The 16,755-nt window shown below is 46.7% G+C and overlaps 4 protein-coding genes across 6 annotated transcripts; 2 read left to right on the top strand and 2 right to left on the bottom strand.

Moving 5' to 3' along the window:
• Positions 1 to 3,229: 3,229 nt before the first annotated feature.
• LOC128724541 (lysine--tRNA ligase-like) lies at positions 3,230 to 4,978 on the top strand. The gene has a single exon (XM_053818266.1). The coding sequence runs from the start codon at positions 3,230 to 3,232 to the stop codon at positions 4,976 to 4,978; it is 1,749 nt and encodes a 582-aa protein (XP_053674241.1).
• Positions 4,979 to 5,708: 730 nt separating this feature from the next.
• LOC128725532 (DNA polymerase theta) lies at positions 5,709 to 12,124 on the top strand. Its single transcript, XM_053819284.1, has 4 exons — positions 5,709 to 7,034; positions 7,096 to 8,334; positions 8,398 to 10,469; positions 10,640 to 12,124. The coding sequence occupies exons 1-4, from the start codon at positions 5,709 to 5,711 to the stop codon at positions 12,000 to 12,002; spliced, it is 6,000 nt and encodes a 1,999-aa protein (XP_053675259.1). The 3' UTR covers positions 12,003 to 12,124.
• Positions 12,125 to 13,425: 1,301 nt separating this feature from the next.
• LOC128722495 (rhodanese domain-containing protein CG4456-like) lies at positions 13,426 to 16,339 on the bottom strand. Of its 2 annotated transcripts, none has more exons than XM_053816162.1 (4): positions 16,171 to 16,339; positions 14,469 to 14,648; positions 13,784 to 13,943; positions 13,426 to 13,539 (listed from the first exon to the last, which is right to left on the bottom strand). In XM_053816162.1, the coding sequence occupies exons 2-4, from the start codon at positions 14,593 to 14,595 to the stop codon at positions 13,485 to 13,487; spliced, it is 342 nt and encodes a 113-aa protein (XP_053672137.1). In that variant the 5' UTR covers positions 14,596 to 14,648; positions 16,171 to 16,339; the 3' UTR covers positions 13,426 to 13,484. The 2 variants fall into 2 exon arrangements, with proteins under 2 accessions (XP_053672137.1, XP_053672136.1); XM_053816161.1 differs by lacking the exon at positions 13,784 to 13,943 and adding an exon at positions 14,184 to 14,349 and having other exon boundaries at positions 13,485 to 13,539.
• On the bottom strand, positions 14,760 to 16,092 carry LOC128722493 (rhodanese domain-containing protein CG4456-like). Of its 2 annotated transcripts, XM_053816159.1 has the most exons (4): positions 15,877 to 16,092; positions 15,289 to 15,492; positions 15,057 to 15,216; positions 14,760 to 14,983 (listed from the first exon to the last, which is right to left on the bottom strand). In XM_053816159.1, the coding sequence occupies exons 1-4, from the start codon at positions 16,067 to 16,069 to the stop codon at positions 14,923 to 14,925; spliced, it is 618 nt and encodes a 205-aa protein (XP_053672134.1). In that variant the 5' UTR covers positions 16,070 to 16,092; the 3' UTR covers positions 14,760 to 14,922. The 2 variants fall into 2 exon arrangements, with proteins under 2 accessions (XP_053672134.1, XP_053672135.1); XM_053816160.1 differs by lacking the exon at positions 15,877 to 16,092 and having other exon boundaries at positions 15,289 to 15,560.
• Positions 16,340 to 16,755: the final 416 nt, after the last annotated feature.

Below are 16,755 nucleotides of genomic sequence, written 5' to 3'. Positions count from 1 at the left end.
TGGGAGGGGCGTTTTGCATCTCTTCGTCCCGTGTAGCCGTCGGTTGAGCATAAATACTGGCCCACTGTTGTTTATGTGGGGCGTACCACGCGTTGTTTTTGCTAAGGCGTTTTTGTTTCGGTAATATTTTTCAAGGTTGCTTATTTTTGAGTTAAGATTTCTTGTTTTTTTCCCGCCCCCCATTTTGCTTCCATCAGCCGCCCACATGCGAAAAATGGTTCTAGTATTTTTCGGGCGAGTTTTGCTCTATTTTCCACCCGCTTCATTATTTGCCGTTATATTGTTCTTAGCTTTGAAGGAATTTATATTTTATAAAGTTTTCATATGTTTCCACTTCGCACGTCTAGCGTACATTATCTTACAACAATATTCAGCGTCAGATTCCCCACGATTTATAACCAGTGGTTTAGCTTGAAGTTGGCCAATCTTTGTAGGTTCTATTACAAGGCAATCGTCCATCAGATTAAATCAGTTACATACGTGACGGGGAATAGCAGAACGTTCGAGCTACAAAAAAGTTGATTGAGCGCACGTAAAAATCGATATATCGCCTCTTAGAAAGCAAAGTTGGTGCGATACTCGTGCAAATCGCATTCGAAACGGGTTCTAATTGGATCCAGTACTGAGCAGAATGAACGAAACTACCGGTTATTATTAGAAGACGTGCGGGGATTGCAGATAAGGAAAAGGAAAAGGAACAGGAGAGAAAAGTCAGTTCGCCACACTTGGCACAAACATGATTCATTGCCGGTGGGAAAACCAAAAAACATACACGCACACAAGGCCAGCAAAAGTACTATGCTCTCTGCAGCATGGAAGCGCATAAGAGCGCTCTGACCTCTGTCCAAACAACATAAAAGGGTCTTTTTTTCTGATCGCTATTGCACAATGCATGATATCATTTCGTGCAAACACACATATTGCACTGTATTTCCGTACAAACAGCACCTAGGGCTAAGATTTCTGTTATCAGCCGTTCTACAAACCAAACAGCAAAGGTGCAGGGTGCCACTTCGCTTATCACGTGTATGATTAACAAACATCGGTTCGTACGAAGAGCATGTGTCATGCTTCCATTTAGCAGTGAGAAAAACTTATTTCGAAAAACCTTCAAACATGTTACATTTAAAAATCAAACCGTTCGTTTTGGATAGCTTCCAATGGGTTACATAAATAACGCTCGAATCGCAAATCGTGTTGCGGAAATCCTGCACATCCTTGAGGCTCCTGCTGTGTGCGTCGGTCCGCGGAAGGTGTCGCGTATAGATTCAACTGTAGCAACACGCATAAAAAACCATGCTTCCGCTGAGATCCTGCCCTTTTTTACCAGGCACATTTGGGAGGGCAAACGGTAAACAATTGCGGTCAATTGCTGCCTTCACACATTCACAACACATTGGGTCATCGATAATAATACACTCCGAGGAAGCGCATTCAGATGTTTGCACTAAAACTCTTTTCGCAACCAGAAAAAAACTCAAGAAAAGCACAGCAATAATGTAGTCATCGCATGTGGGTTGAACTGATATTCAATTGGACGATCGCGATCTCCACAAGCTTTCGTTGTGGTCAATGAAAAAAAATCACATCACGAACACACACACCGATTCGCGGTTTGATTGCACTTCCCCGTTGCACCCCATACTCGCGAACCGCAACTTGCATTCCTCGTCAGTAAATAATCCAATTCCAGAATTTGCATCCTTACACGGCTTCCACGATCGAACAACAACCACTAGAGCACTGCAGCGAGCGAGAAGAAACCCCGGCCAAGCTACCGCACGGATTGAAATGTGACTACGGCTCAGCTCGGTGTGGTTCGCAGATGAGATGAGATCATTCGCCCACGAGAGCAGAGGTTTAACTTCTCTCCGCGGAAAAAGTGCACCCGAGCTAAGGCATATGCGAGATCAGCACATGCATTCTGAGAGCATGTTCTTCGCGGTATAAGTGCCACGGTTCTCTTGGCAGACTGAATCACCGTCTTTCTCAGCAATCTTCTTTCTCCAACCAGCATTCGGTGCTTCGGTGTATTTCTAAAGAAACATTATTTTTTTAACTTTTGGGACGATCCGTGAATCCCCAACGCAAACGCGCGTGACAGATTACCTTTTATGGGCGTTTGTATGATTGAGAATATTCTCGTCTGCACAATTTTTACACAACACAATATACTCGCGGCACACACTCTGCAAGAAAACACAAGCAGTACGCGAAAGGTTTTAAGAAACACTAAAGCGGAGAGGCTGAGAACGACAAAATACCCGTGTGGCAGAGGGGTTTCAAATGCTACGGGGTTGCACGCGGTTGCTGCTCTATTGTATTATTTAAACACAATCGTTTTCCACAATTCCGTTCGCAACCGGAATACTTTGAACACTTTTTTCGCTCTCTCTTATGTGGTCTTAAAATGCAGCTTTAGAGTTTTGTGCTATGCTGTAGCTAAACATAATTGCTTAACTAATGCAGCGTTGAATTACTTGGATAAAAAAAACTTGTTTTGACAGTCATATGGTAAACAGCTATACTTCCACATTTGACTGTTGTGTTTATAATTAAAAACTCAACTCTTCAAATCTTTCCAGAGAAATGCAGATGGACGATTAAACTAGGATTGTGGAAGAGATTTTACTCTACATAACAGGTCGCGTTTTACCAACACGTAAATGTAAAATGAGTAATAGTGATATTTGACTAAAATTAGTAGCTTTAAGTATGAACTATAAGAACGCTATATCACATATTGTCGTCATTCAACATCGACTTCAAAATGTCAAAATTTATGTTTTTAAAAATTGGCCAACTGTTTTGTTGTTGTCAACTGTTGTTTATATGGTGCAAATTTGTTTGCGACGATTTCGTGACTTTTAATGTTAGATTTAGCATGAAGGTTTTCCTCTCAAGTGGTTTACCGGTGTTTTCAGGTTAGTACATATACTGGTAGTCCCGTACCGCTGGCAAGGCACTGAATGCGTTGAATTGTCTTGCAGGATCAGTTTATATTCTCCTCTGAAAAGGAAGTATAAGAAGAGAGAAACGCTTGTGTTTCGGTAAAGCTGCAAAGTGAAGTTAAGCTGGAAAATCTTTTGTTCCATGTGTTCAGCGAATAATTATTTACGCAATTTGTTTTACACATAAACTGCATTTGAGTATCTTCACTGGCAAACACTTATCTGAGTCTTGTCGACCGAATTTCTACCATCGCAAGGTTAATATTTGTCTCTTGGAAATGGCCGATGTTAGCGAAACCGATAAAAAGTTGTCCAAGAATGAGATGAAGAGGCGCTTGAAGGCTGAGGCCAAAGAAAAGGAGAAGTTGGAGAAAAAGGCCCTGCAGCCTCAAGCCGAAGGGGCTGCTCAATTGAAATTGATGGTCAAGGTGAATGAGGAAGTATCTGCGAAGGAATTCTTCACGCTGCGTACCTCGACGGTGGAGGAGCTGAAAAAATCACCCGAAACGCATCCGTACCCTCACAAGTTCCACGTGTCGATCTCATTGACCGAGTTTACCGAGAAATACCACGACGTGCAGGACGGTCACACTCTGGCTGGCGTAGTGGTCCATGTGGCAGGGCGAGTGCACGCGATCCGCGAATCGAGTGGGAAGCTGGCTTTCCTGGATCTCCGAGGTGAGGGCACCAAGGTGCAGGTGATGGCCAACGCTAGTACGTATGAGAGCCAGCCGCTGTTCTTCACCGAAATGGAACGCTTGAGGCGTGGCGACATCATTGGAGTGACTGGAGAACCAGGCAAGACCAAAAAGGGCGAGCTGTCCGTGATGGCGAAGCGAATTAAGCTGCTCGCACCGTGCTTGCATATGCTGCCACACCTTCACTATGGTCTGAAGGACAAGGAGACAAGGTTCCGGCAGCGATATCTGGATCTGATGTTGAACAACAACGTACGCAATATTTTCGTGACCCGAGCGAAGATCATCAGCTATGTGCGCCGGTTCTTCGATAGCCTTGGATTTCTTGAGGTCGAAACGCCCATGATGAACATGATCGCGGGCGGTGCAACGGCCAAGCCGTTTATCACGCACCACAATGACCTGAACATGGACCTCTTTCTGCGTATTGCCCCCGAGCTGTACTTGAAGATGCTTACCGTTGGCGGCTTGGACCGGGTGTACGAAATCGGACGGCAGTTTCGTAACGAGGGCATCGATCTTACCCACAATCCGGAATTCACGACTTGCGAGTACTACATGGCATACGCGGACTACAACGACAATATAGAGATTACGGAAAAGCTGCTGTCGGGGATGGTGTACGAAATCCACGGTACACACAAGATTAAGTACCATCCCGACGGGCCGGACGGCCAAGAGTATGAAATTGACTTCACGCCGCCTTTTAAGCGCATTTCCATGATAAGCTCGCTGGAGGAAATACTGAAGGTAAAGTTCCCGCCTGCTGACACGCTGCATACTCCAGAGGCGTTGCAGTTCCTAGATGCGCTTTGTCGCAAACACGAGGTCGAATGTACGCCGCCACGCACGGCAACTCGCCTGTTAGACAAGCTGGTTGGCGAGTACCTAGAGGAAACTTGCATCAACCCGACGTTCATCTGCGACCATCCGCAGATCATGAGCCCGCTCGCAAAGTATCACCGCAGCATGACTGGTCTGACCGAGAGATTCGAGCTGTTCGTGATGAAGAAGGAAATTTGTAACGCGTACACAGAACTGAACGATCCAGTGGTACAGCGTGAACGGTTTGAGCAGCAAGCCGCGGATAAGGCAGCCGGTGACGACGAGGCTCAGCTGGTGGACGAGAACTTTTGCACGGCTCTCGAGTACGGTCTGCCACCGACTGGCGGCTGGGGCATGGGTATCGACCGCTTGACCATGTTCATGACCGATACGAACAACATCAAAGAGGTATTGTTTTTCCCAGCTATGAAGCCGGACGATCCGAATCGCAGGCATCCTGCAGCCGAGCCACAGTCTAATGTCGATCAAGCCAAAGAGGCGTAAAAACTGGCTAGCTATGCTGAACAGGTTTCTAAAACGAAATTCAAATCCGAATTGGCATGGCATATTTCTCGAAAGATGATCAGGTTTTAATAAATATCACTGGTGTGTTTATTTATCACAGTGTATTAAATTCGATTAGCATTCAATCGTTCTCGTATAATGACTGAATATTAATATCTCCTATAATATAATATAGGGCATGACTACCCCAGATATTGGCCAAGTGTTATGAAAATAGAAACAAGTGGAGATTGTGATATATGCAAAGTACTCGAAACGGGGTTCCATAAAAAAATTTTCTGCAGGAAATATCATAAAACCAGAAGAAAAAACCCCAACATAAGGTTAAAAAAATTACAAACAGACTAGAGGAACCCTCATTAATGAAGAAGCAAGTATAAACACAAACCAACCAAAATAGAAACTTCATATCTCCGAGCCAAACAAATCAACCATATCAACCAAACAAACCTAACAACATAACAAAACTAATCAAAATAAAACAAACATACAAAACAAACCATAGAATAACAATTACAACCCAACCTATCCAAAGGCATATGACTCTAGCTAGTCGAGCCTACAAAGAAGTGGTCAACCTTTGAATATACTTGAAGTGGCCCCTAGGGGTATTCAATACAGCCGGCTACATCCCACTTCGCAGAAGAAGAAGAAGTTTATATGGTGCAATTTGTGAAAAACTTCGATGCCGAAAAGTTGACTGAAAAGTATGACAGATTTTTCCCAGTCACTGCTGATGGGTGATAACACCTTAGAGGCACTGGAAAAACAACTCGATAAACCATACACGCCTCCTTCAGCGTCGACACTACGCGCATCTATTTCGCGGAGAAACAAAGCACTGAACCCATCGAGCAGTACCGAGGATGTAATCGAAGAATCTCCAACAAACGTAAAATGTACGGCTGAATCATCGCGACATCGCAGCGTACGAGCTCGATTTCAAACGTTTCCCAATCACAGTAAAAAAAATAAAAATAGAACTCGTTCCTGTCGCGGAATCGAACCACAAAAATTGTGCACTCCTGACCGGAAGCCAAACAAAAAATTCACCAGCGACTCGCTTCTGAAGAAGGATAGTATTAATGAAGCTCACTTCGACAGCAGTGTCTTCCAAGACTACATCAAGGAAAATCGTGATAATGTTGATCAAAAGCAAGAACGCCAGAAAGGTGGAGTTAAAAGACCAGCCAGTCCGAATGGAAATGGCGATGGGTGCACGTTGGAAAAACAGATGTCCTTACGCAGGAGTGATGAATTTGATGAAATATTCCAAAACAGTAACTTTTCGTTGAGTCATTTTAGCGAAAAAACTAAGCCTTCGTCACAGAATGTGCTAAAAGATGATAATTATCAAACGCTTTTCGACCAGAGTGATTTCACACTCAACGCTGCAAACGGAACAGCCTCGAACGTCCAGCTTCCCAAACAAACGCAACAGGCCATTCCAGTGGCAACGGAGAGTGAATTGGAAATCTTCAGCGAGACCCTGTTCGATCGTGCCATTTCCAGCGAACCACTTTTGGACGATCTTCTAGAAGCTAGTTCGCTACTAGCAGAATCGCTGCGCGTTGAAGATTCGGTCAACGAAACGGTTGAGGACTTTCCCCTGGACATAGAGAACGTCACGTTCTCTCAACCTCTTGTGCCGGCAAATATTGTACTGAAGAACGACGCACACGATGAGCTGCAAGAACAAGCTGAGAAAACGGCACTGCATGAATTTGTAGAGTCCGAAATCGCAAGCTTCCTGCATTTATCAAACGAATCATTGATGCCACACAACGTCGACTCCGCTCATGATAGCGGTCTATTGACTACTAGCTTAGGGCACAAACCCAGCGAAGTTAACAAATTGATTGAAGCAGGGGAATGTGAAAGACGGTTTCCACCTTTGGGGATGAGCCTCGATCAATCTAAGGACCTACGGCTGCTCTCTAATTGGGGCCTACCTAGCTCGGTTGCGAAAGAATACACCAAGAAAGGGATCGTCGAACTTTTCCCATGGCAGGTGGAATGTTTATCCCGCAGAGAGGTAATCAAGGACATTCTATATTTCGCAAGCTATTATTAAAATCGTACTGCAAACATTACAGGTCCTTCTGGAGGGGAAAAATCTCGTCTACAGCGCACCAACATCAGCTGGCAAAACGCTGGTGAGTGAGTTTCTTCTCGCAAAAACCATCGCGGAGCGTAAACTGAAAGCTCTGTTGATTCTGCCATTCGTAGCCGTGGCGCGTGAAAAAATGCTCTACCTCAGGGATCTTCTGGCACCCGGCGGAATGCGTGTGGAGGGTTTTTACGGAGGTTACCACCCGCCAGGTGGCTTCGAGTCGGTCGATCTGGCCGTCTGCACGATAGAGAAGGCTAATTCGATTGTGAACCGGCTGCTCGAACAGTCCACACTCGATACGTTGGGCTTGGTTGTGGTGGATGAAGTGCACCTCATTTCCGATCCTGCGCGAGGCTATATTCTAGAATTGCTGCTGACAAAAATTCGATACGTGTCCGCCCGGAGTGGCCACCGGATTCAGATTATTTGCATGTCCGCTACACTACCGAACATAGAGCTGCTCGCTCGGTGGCTGGATGCGGACCTCTTCTGCACAGACTTTAGGCCAATTGCATTGAAGGAGATGATGAAAATCGGTAGCACCATTTACGGAGCGACAGGCGAACCTATACGCTTTCTCAAGGGAACACTGCTCGGCTATTCCATACCAAAGGATCCCGATCACGTGGCCCTGCTGTGTGTGGAAACAGTCCTCGAAAAATGCTCCGCCATAGTGTTCTGTCCTTCAAAGGACTGGTGCGAACAGCTCGCTATCACCCTTGCCAGCACGTTGCATTCGATGCTGAAGGAAAATCATCCCCATGGTGCGCTTCGGGAACGATTGCGCGACCAGGTGGACAGTGAACGGCAGCAAGAGGTGTTGCTTCAGCTTCGCAACTGCCCAGCGGGGTTGGATAACGTACTCGCTAAAACCATCCGATATGGTGTCGCATTCCATCACGCAGGACTAACGACAGACGAACGAGACATCGTCGAGAGTTCGTTCCGGGACGGTACCCTGCGAATCATTGTTGCCACGAGTACGCTCAGTAGCGGTGTGAACCTTCCTGCCAGGCGTGTTATCGTCCGGACACCGAAATTTGGGGGCCGCCCGATGAGCTCGCTTACCTACCGACAGATGATAGGACGCGCAGGACGCACTGGGCAGGACACACTGGGCGAGTCGGTGTTGATCTGCAGCCCGGCGGAAGAAAAGATCGGTCGAGAGTTGATCGGAGCAGAACTTCCGTCGTTGAACTCGTGCCTGGACAGCGAGCATTACGTAGGTATGCACGTTCAAAGCATTTGCATCACGTGGCTCATATCGTTCGTTCGTTTGTTTCAGACACACCTTAAGCGTGCGGTGTTGGAAATTATAGCTTCCGGTAGTGCGAGCACCGCACAGGAGCTGGAATCGTTTGTGAACGCAACGCTGTATAGTTGTGAAAAATCGTACCGTTTCCATATCGATGATAAGCTACTGCTAACGAAGCCCATCCAAGCCCAGCAGGTCATTTCGGAGGTGAACGTCGATGAGGCCACCGATCGAGGCGATTCAGATCCAATAGCAGCGTGCATATCCTTTCTGCTCGAATACGAATTCATCCGTGTACACCAAAGCGACGTGAAAGCAGACGATGGCACTGCACCGACAGGAAAGCTAACCGTGCTAACAGCCACGCGACTAGGACACGCTTGTTTAGCCGCTTCGCTTCCCCCGAAGGATGGGTTTCTCCTGTTCAGTGAGCTGCAGCGGGCACGCCAGTGTTTCGTGTTAGAATCGGAACTCCACGCGGTGTACCTTGTGACGCCCTACTCGGTCGCGTATCAGTGGCAGCAAATCGATTGGATGGACTTCCTCGACATGTGGGAGAAGCTTCCGGAAGCGTCCAAGCGCGTTGGCGAGTTGGTCGGGGTGAAGGAATCGTTCCTCGTGCGTGCGATGCGTGGAGCCAGCAATCTGGATTATCGCGCTCTGCAGGTGCATAAACGGTTCTACACTGCGCTGGCACTGCTCGAGCTTGTCCGGGAAGTGCCACTGTGTGACGTAGCGCGAACATTCAAATGCTGCCGTGGACTGCTGCAAAGTCTGCAACAGATTTCGTCCACCTTTGCCGGCATCGTGGCCACGTTTTGTGCTTCACTTAACTGGACGCTACTGCGGCTGATCGTAGCTCAGTTTCGAGAGCGTCTGTTTTTCGGTGTTGCACACGAACTGCTCGATTTGATGCGCATTCCGTCGCTCAATGGACAGCGTGCCCGGTTGCTCTATGACGGTGGGATAACTGGACTGGTTCAACTTGCGAATGCCGATCGGCTTGCCGTGGAAAACATCCTTCACAATCGGGCCAGTTTCGAGGCGGAAAGGGCACGGGAGGATGAGAACGAGTACGAAGCGGCTCGCAGGAAGCGCTTGCGAAATCTCTACCTCACAGGACGCGCTGGTGTGACGGTGGAAGAGGCCGCAAAGTTGATCGTTCAGGAGGCGCGCACCTTCCTTCAGCTAGAACACGGGTTGGCAAATCCTAACTGGTCCGAGACGATATCGGTTGAAAGGAAAACGGAAGAAGGAGTCCCTGTGGAAGGCACAACGAATGTAGCTGATGCTAGTGAATCTCTCAGCTCCTCAAATGCGCCGATGGAACAATCATCCGGTAGACTTGGAGCGTCTATAAATTCCTCTAACGGTTTGGTGACAAATTTCCACAACTCGCTCCTGATGGCCGGTAACCGGAGGGACAATCCCGAACAAGAACGAAACGACAGCACGAGTCGCATAACGATTATAGATGCTTGTGAAAACGCCACCACGTTCGACCAGTTCCGGCAACTCATGGCGGACCAGGACTCGATAACGATATCGTTCGGGGTAGAACAGGATGATTTGAGCTCCTTGTCGGAGTTTCAAATTGGAGGCCACCTGCAATCTGGCCACCCGCCCAGCGAAACACGCTCCTTGAAACGTCGTCGGTTATACACGTTCCAAGAAAGCTTGTATCTTGCCGGATTGGCCATAGCGATTCCTAGCAGTACATCCACCGCGTACTACGTCGACTTGCAAAACGAGACCTCGGTGGATGGTACCGAAAAAGAACGCTTCGTGCGCTGGTTGTTTGGTAAGGAACAGCTCACCATCACCCTGCTGGATGCGAAGGATCAGCTAAAAATTATCTACCGTGCCGGTTTGATCCCGGTCGCGGAAAGTGACAGCATGCTGATGGCGTCTGTGCAGGATCCGCGCGTCGCCTGTTGGTTGCTGCAGGCGGAACCGGAAACGCTAACGATGGAAGCGATGATCGAGCGACATTGCCCCGCGCTCAAGCAGGCCGAATGTGCGTGGACAGGTCAGCGATGGCACACGCCAAAGTGGACCGGTCATGGTCTTAATTACCGGAGCCCGATTGAAGCAAAACAACGGTAAGTTTGCTTTTTTTTGGCAGGCTCTCCCTTATATCTATTCTTATTTTTTCGTTTCGAGGGAAGGTCAGTCGAGATTTTAACCCGTGTGATTGTGCCGCAAGCTAACGCTTCAGCTATCGAGCCCCCCTACATTAAGCTAACCTAAAGGTGATTTGTATTGTTTGCAGCTGCACCGTGGAGTGCCTTCTTGTTAGCCAGCTAATGACGCACGTCCATCAGCGTCTCGAGGCAAGCGGAAATTCCCTGCCGGTCTGCTTTAGATCCCGCGAAATGCCCGTCCAGTTGGCACTGGCACGATCCGAAGTGGTGGGCTTTCCGGTTCACCGCGATCGTCTGGAAGCGCTGATCGTTCGTCTTAAAACATGCCGCGACCGGATAGCGGATGAAGCACGCAAACTCAACGGCAACCGGCGGCTCGATTTCGGCTCATCTCGTGCGGTTGCGGCCGCTCTGAGGCTAACCGATGGCAACCGTAAGCACTGTCGCACGGCGCGCCAGGTATTGGAACGTCTCGAAAGTCCGTTGGCGGCGCTGGTGATTGCACACCGCAAGATCGAAAGTAATCTGGCCCGCACAATTGAACCGCTCTATCGCACCATCCGACCAGGGGACAATCGAGCGCATGGAAGGAGCTTTTGTTTCACCGCGACCGGGCGCATCACGATGCACGAACCTAACCTACAAACGATAGTGAAGGATTTCTCCGTACCACTCGGTTTGGGGTTCGAAACTGATGACGAGCGCGTTTTCAGCTGCCGCAGTACGTTTGCATGCGCTGATCCGGAAACGGTGCTTCTGTCGGCTGATTTTTGCCAGCTTGAGTTGTGTATCCTGACGCATCTCTCGCAGGATCGTCGATTGCTGGCGGCATTAGGGGGTGATGGGTACGCGCGAGATCACAGGGATATCTTCCGGGTGCTAGCGGCTCGCTGGAACCAGCTGGACCGGGAATCAGACGTAAGCGAGGACCTTCGCAATCGCACGAAAGTGGTCGTGTACGGTGTCATCTATGGCATGGGAACGCGAACAATGGCTGATGAGCTGCAGCTTGACGAGGATGCCGCACGCACGCTGATGGAGCAGTTCCACGCCAGCTATCCCGACATCCGGCGCTACACGGAGCACGTCATCCGGCTCACCCGGCAGCTGGGCTACATTGAAACGCTAACCGGAAGACGACGCTACCTTCCCGCCATTTTCAGCGACGACACCCGCAAACGTGCCGAAGCCGAACGGCAAGCTGTATGCACCACGATCCAAGGATCGGCGGCGGACATTCTGAAGAACGCGATCGCGCGCATGCGCCGCAATTTGCTCAAATATCGGGACATTCTGGAGCTGGGTGCGATCCGGCTGGTGTTGCATTTGCACGACGAGCTGATTTACGAGGTGCCACGTGCGCAGTTGTCCAAGGTGGCGAAAATATTGCAGTCTAGCATGGAAAATTGCGCCAAGCTAAGTGTGCCGCTACGGGTAAAGTTGAAAGCCGGTGCTAGCTGGGGTTCCATGCAGGAACTCTCGTGTGGATAGGCAATACTTTTGGAACACAAAATCGGTACATACACTCGCGAAATGCTAATATTTACTTTACTTCGTTGATATGCCGATGAGTGCACGTGGCATTGTTTAGGCCTTAGATTTTTAATATTCAAACAATATCGATCGGGTAAAGTTGAAAGCCGGTGCTAGCTGGGGTTCCATGCGGGAACTCTCGTGTGGATAGGCAATACTTTTGGAACACAAAATCGGTGCATACACTCGCGAAATGCTAATATTTACTTTACTTCGTTGATATGCCGATGAGTGCACGTGGCATTGTTTAGGCCTCAGATTTTTAATATTCAAACAATATCGATCGGCGATCGTCAATAAAAATCTGATGACGATCGCCAGAATCGTCTCTTTGCACATCCGCTGACGATGAAAAGAATCGTTACATACGCATTTTGGTGTTGGCAGCACAATTTGGCATCACCGATTGAGTTAGTTTTCAAACATTCTAATGTGCATGCTGCAGCAACTTATTACGAGCGTGTGAAGCAAACAATCGTTTCGTTATTTTCGCCACTATAAATGCCTATCGCGAGTAAGTTCCAGCATCACAACCCAGCTGGAAAGCGATCTTAGCAGACGCTGTACTGCATAACACTCACGGAAAGTATCTATCATCGTGGAAGCCTTCAACAAAGATGGAGAAAAGAACAGCTCAACAAATGGAAGCAGCAAAGGGCGAGAAGATCTACGATGCGGTCCAACATCTTCCAAAAAACGCCACCGAAGAGCAACGCGCAGAAGCAGTTCGTAACGCTATACAGTCCGCGAAGAAATAATAAAGTGTCCATCTAGCTAATGGAGACATAGGCACGTTCTTGCATAGAATGTTACCCTAAAAGTAATCAAATTTGTCTCGTAATATATCCTGGTCCGAAACTTTTCCGGAAGACTTAGAAATATCGGTATGAAATGTTTGTTCTGCGAGACACCTGTTTTCCTCAACCTGTGTTGGTTCAGAATTTATGGCTCTTCAGCATAGCACAATCTACTCAGAGAATCATAGTCTCTTAAAAATCATGTACAATATTAATTTCCTCATAATTGCCGCTGAAGCGAATCATTTCTGCTGAAGGCACAAACCTTAACAAACAAAGCTGACATTAGCTAAGGCTAGTAATGAATTGCCATAACCTTGTAAACCTTTAACGAAAGTGTAAGTCAAAAATTGCTTATGCTATAACTGCCTCCAGTAAGATGACCCAACGACGTCACGATAACATTACTTTGTTACAAAATCAACAAAAGGGAAATAAACATAAACTCAATGTTGAACGACTTATATCACTAGAACATTGAATGACTCCTACGGAGCCTCTCATTTTCGCCTAAAGCAGCTTGATTTTGGCTTTGATAAACCATACTGATGCCGCAATGTAATCTCAATGAAAGTCGGTTTGTGCCATGCTGGACGTTGGATTTATTTACCAATCGACAACAAAATTCTAGCTCGTTTGGCCATTATTTTCCCTGCTTTGCAGCCCACTCAGTCCAGGAGCCCTTATAGTTGCGAGCGCTAAAATGAAACGATAAAACATCCACCGATGTCGTCAATACGCAAACATTAATCGAAAAGCAATACACAACCGAAGGCAGGTAAATCATGTAAGGTAAATTGTAAGTTAAAGGAAGAATGGGTATGAAGTGGTGTCGATATATTCAACCATGCATGCAATGATTAGAAACGCAGAGATGCATGAAAATTAATGATAACGTGTTAGACAAGCAATTAAACTAGGCAGCCCCAACACACTACGTACTTGGTAAATCCTAAACTTGTTGCAAGATCGGCTGCCTTTTGCGCTCGTCCACCCATCTTGCAGTGGAAAATTACTTCCGTTCCGGCATCCGGTTTGTCTCGTCCGTATTTCTCTTTGAACTCATCAGCTGCTAGCTTTAGGCCATCCTCAAGAAGGGGCACTGTAAAAAAACAATATAAGATGCGGAAGGACGAATGCGTACCGACAATTGCCACTCGATTGCTAAATGTGAAGCCTATGCCAATCTTTTCTGCTCTTCAGTACATATATATAGACTGCTACTACTACCAATGGTTATCAAGCAATTCCCAATGAAAGCACATACGCTTATTAGTAGCTGTTATCGAGAATGGGTTAATGCGATCATGCTACGTAAGGGCGTCGATGTAGAAAAGCTTACTTTCGGTATCCCAGCTCAGCAATCGTTTCGAGAGCTAGCTGGCTTCGACGACCTGTACGACAGGATAGAATAAGATAACGATCCACAGCCGGCTTGGCGACTCCGTACTGCTTCTCAAAATCCGCACTGCTGGTTTCAGGTCCGAAGGCTTGCTTCACCTCATCCACTACATGGGGTTTGGGTTTTGGGTAATCAATTCGAGCAGAAATCGCAAGGAATTCACATTTCACAATCTACGTGATACCTTGCTAGATGTTTGTTGCAAGTAAAGTAATTGTGACTTACGTGGAATGTTGATACTTGTCGGAATTTTGCCAGTTTCTGCCAACTCATCCGGATTGCGCACATCAATGAGTAACTTCTCCGGGTGGTTAGGTAACTCCAGCACTTCTTCGTACGTTGCGATCGACATGGTATGCGGTATGCAGGGTTTCGAAAGGTCACAAGGTAAGTTTGGGATTGTCTCTGAAAATAACGTTATGATTTTGGATAGCTCTTAAATGCGACTTGTCGAGCAAATGTTGTAGATAATGCCTTATCATTGTCAGTAGATAAGACGCACGCTAGTCGTTTTCTGATATTTGTGAGGTTTCTCCAGTCACATCTTTATTCACAAACAAAGTGTCTACATTACATCGCAAGCTCTAGCTAGTTTTACTTAATTAGCTTGTGGCAACTTTTCTCATAGATGCGTTGGAAATACAATTTCTCATAATCTGGCAAAAGCACGTGTGAGCGTTTATACTGGTAAATCATGCTTGGCGGCGTACTCCAACCAGGATCCGACGTAATTTTTTACGCTAAAAGTTAAACAAGAGTACCAGAGCGTGTCAAACTATACTCAAAAGCGCCCATAAATGACCGCAATCTTACTTTCGAAAGCCCAACTGATCTGCTTCCATTGCCGCTTGGCCGGATCGAACACCGGAACGGCAGCTGAAAATGATCGGATCATCGGTGGAAGGTTTCTTGCGCCCATACTTCGCTTCAAAGTCCTGCGAGCTGATCCCGAGCTCAGTGCGAAGGGTTTTTACTGCAAACATAATTTAACGATACATGCTTGCTAATGTAAAGAGTATTGTGCATATCTTGAGCGATAACTCACGCGGAATGTTAATACTGGTGGGGATCTGTCCCGTTGCAGCCAGTTCCGCCGGTTCACGCACATCGATGAGCAGTTTCTCGGGATGGTTGGGCAGATCCTCGATATCAGCGATTTTAGCCACCAGCTGCGGTTCGATACATGCCGGAGCGAACCGATTCCCGCCACAATCGCTGCTACCGTTCACGGCCGCACCAGATACACTTGCTATCAACAGCAGCAGGGTACAGGTGCACATGGAAAACAACCAGACAATGTTCGCCATCAGTGATGCTCGATGAACGATCAGCTTGGAAATGAGTTGGTTTCGCTAGAACACATTTTGCAAACTGCGTACTATGCTTTAAGCAATGATACGCCACAAAACCGGTTTCACGTGTCCGTGGCCAATGACACCAAGCAATGCGTAAGGCAACAGCAACAAACGGCATGCAAAGTATGGGAAACCGAGAGTAAAAACATCGTATTCCAAACGGAAGCGTTATCAATTATATACGAGGCTTCGAATGATTGACGGACAGATAAATGATCCCCGCAAAATGGAGGAATTTCTGTCATGATCTTCTCGAAACTAGGCGCCTTCAATCTTACCGGTGGTGCTAAGGTATTGAATGAAAGCAATAGCAGGTTGAACATGCTGTTTGTGGGCATGGTAGGAATTCATAATAACACTACAAATTCCTCGCGTGTTTCTCGGAGAGATAACTATTTTGCTTTCGAGTAGAAGGTGACGGACTTCTAAGCTCATGGACCGAGCTAATATGGCACTAGATCTTAACAACATTTTTGCGAGTTAATATATTACAACTTTACGAGTAATGCAAACACTAGCGAACTGTTTGTTTACTATTTGCATTATACCCCACATTTGACAGTGAAACTTACGTAATATCGCTGCTTTTAACAGGAATGTAAGATGTTCATCTAGCTTAATGCAGGCTTCTTCTTCTACTCCTTGTAATAATCTTATAGGGCTTTAAATCAAATTTGAACTGTAAAACCAAACAATGCTATCAAGAATACCGGTCGAAACGAGCGCGCTTATCGACTTTGGCGCAAGTGTCACATTCAGCATGACGTTTCAATTCGTGGACAAAGAAGAGGCCGTGTTAAAAGTGGTCATAGATATTCAAAAAAAACATCATTCCGAGGCCTTAAACCAGATTATAAAATTGAAGATAAAATCCAAAATGTTACACATTAATCGGCAATATTTTCTAAAATATTAATTACATTAACCATCAATTTGTTTTAGATTGTAAGTGACAATATGTCCAGAAATAACTCACAGTGGTTTCACACCTGTCATACATATTTTGACAGTTTCTCATCAGGGCTGCTGTAAGGGCAACGCAGAGGGAGTTCACAAAAATCCATCGTACTCTACGCAACGAATGTAAGTGCTGGGATACTGTGCGAAATTATAACGAACAAACGGTTCTTAAGTTGTGCGGATCGTACGTTAGCCAG

The sequence above is a fragment of the Anopheles nili genome, chromosome 3 (assembly GCF_943737925.1).
Source record: "Anopheles nili chromosome 3, idAnoNiliSN_F5_01, whole genome shotgun sequence".
NCBI classification, from domain to species: domain Eukaryota; kingdom Metazoa; phylum Arthropoda; class Insecta; order Diptera; family Culicidae; genus Anopheles; species Anopheles nili.
Note: the sequence above shows the minus strand (reverse complement) of the source record. Positions and strands in the feature narration are given on the sequence as shown.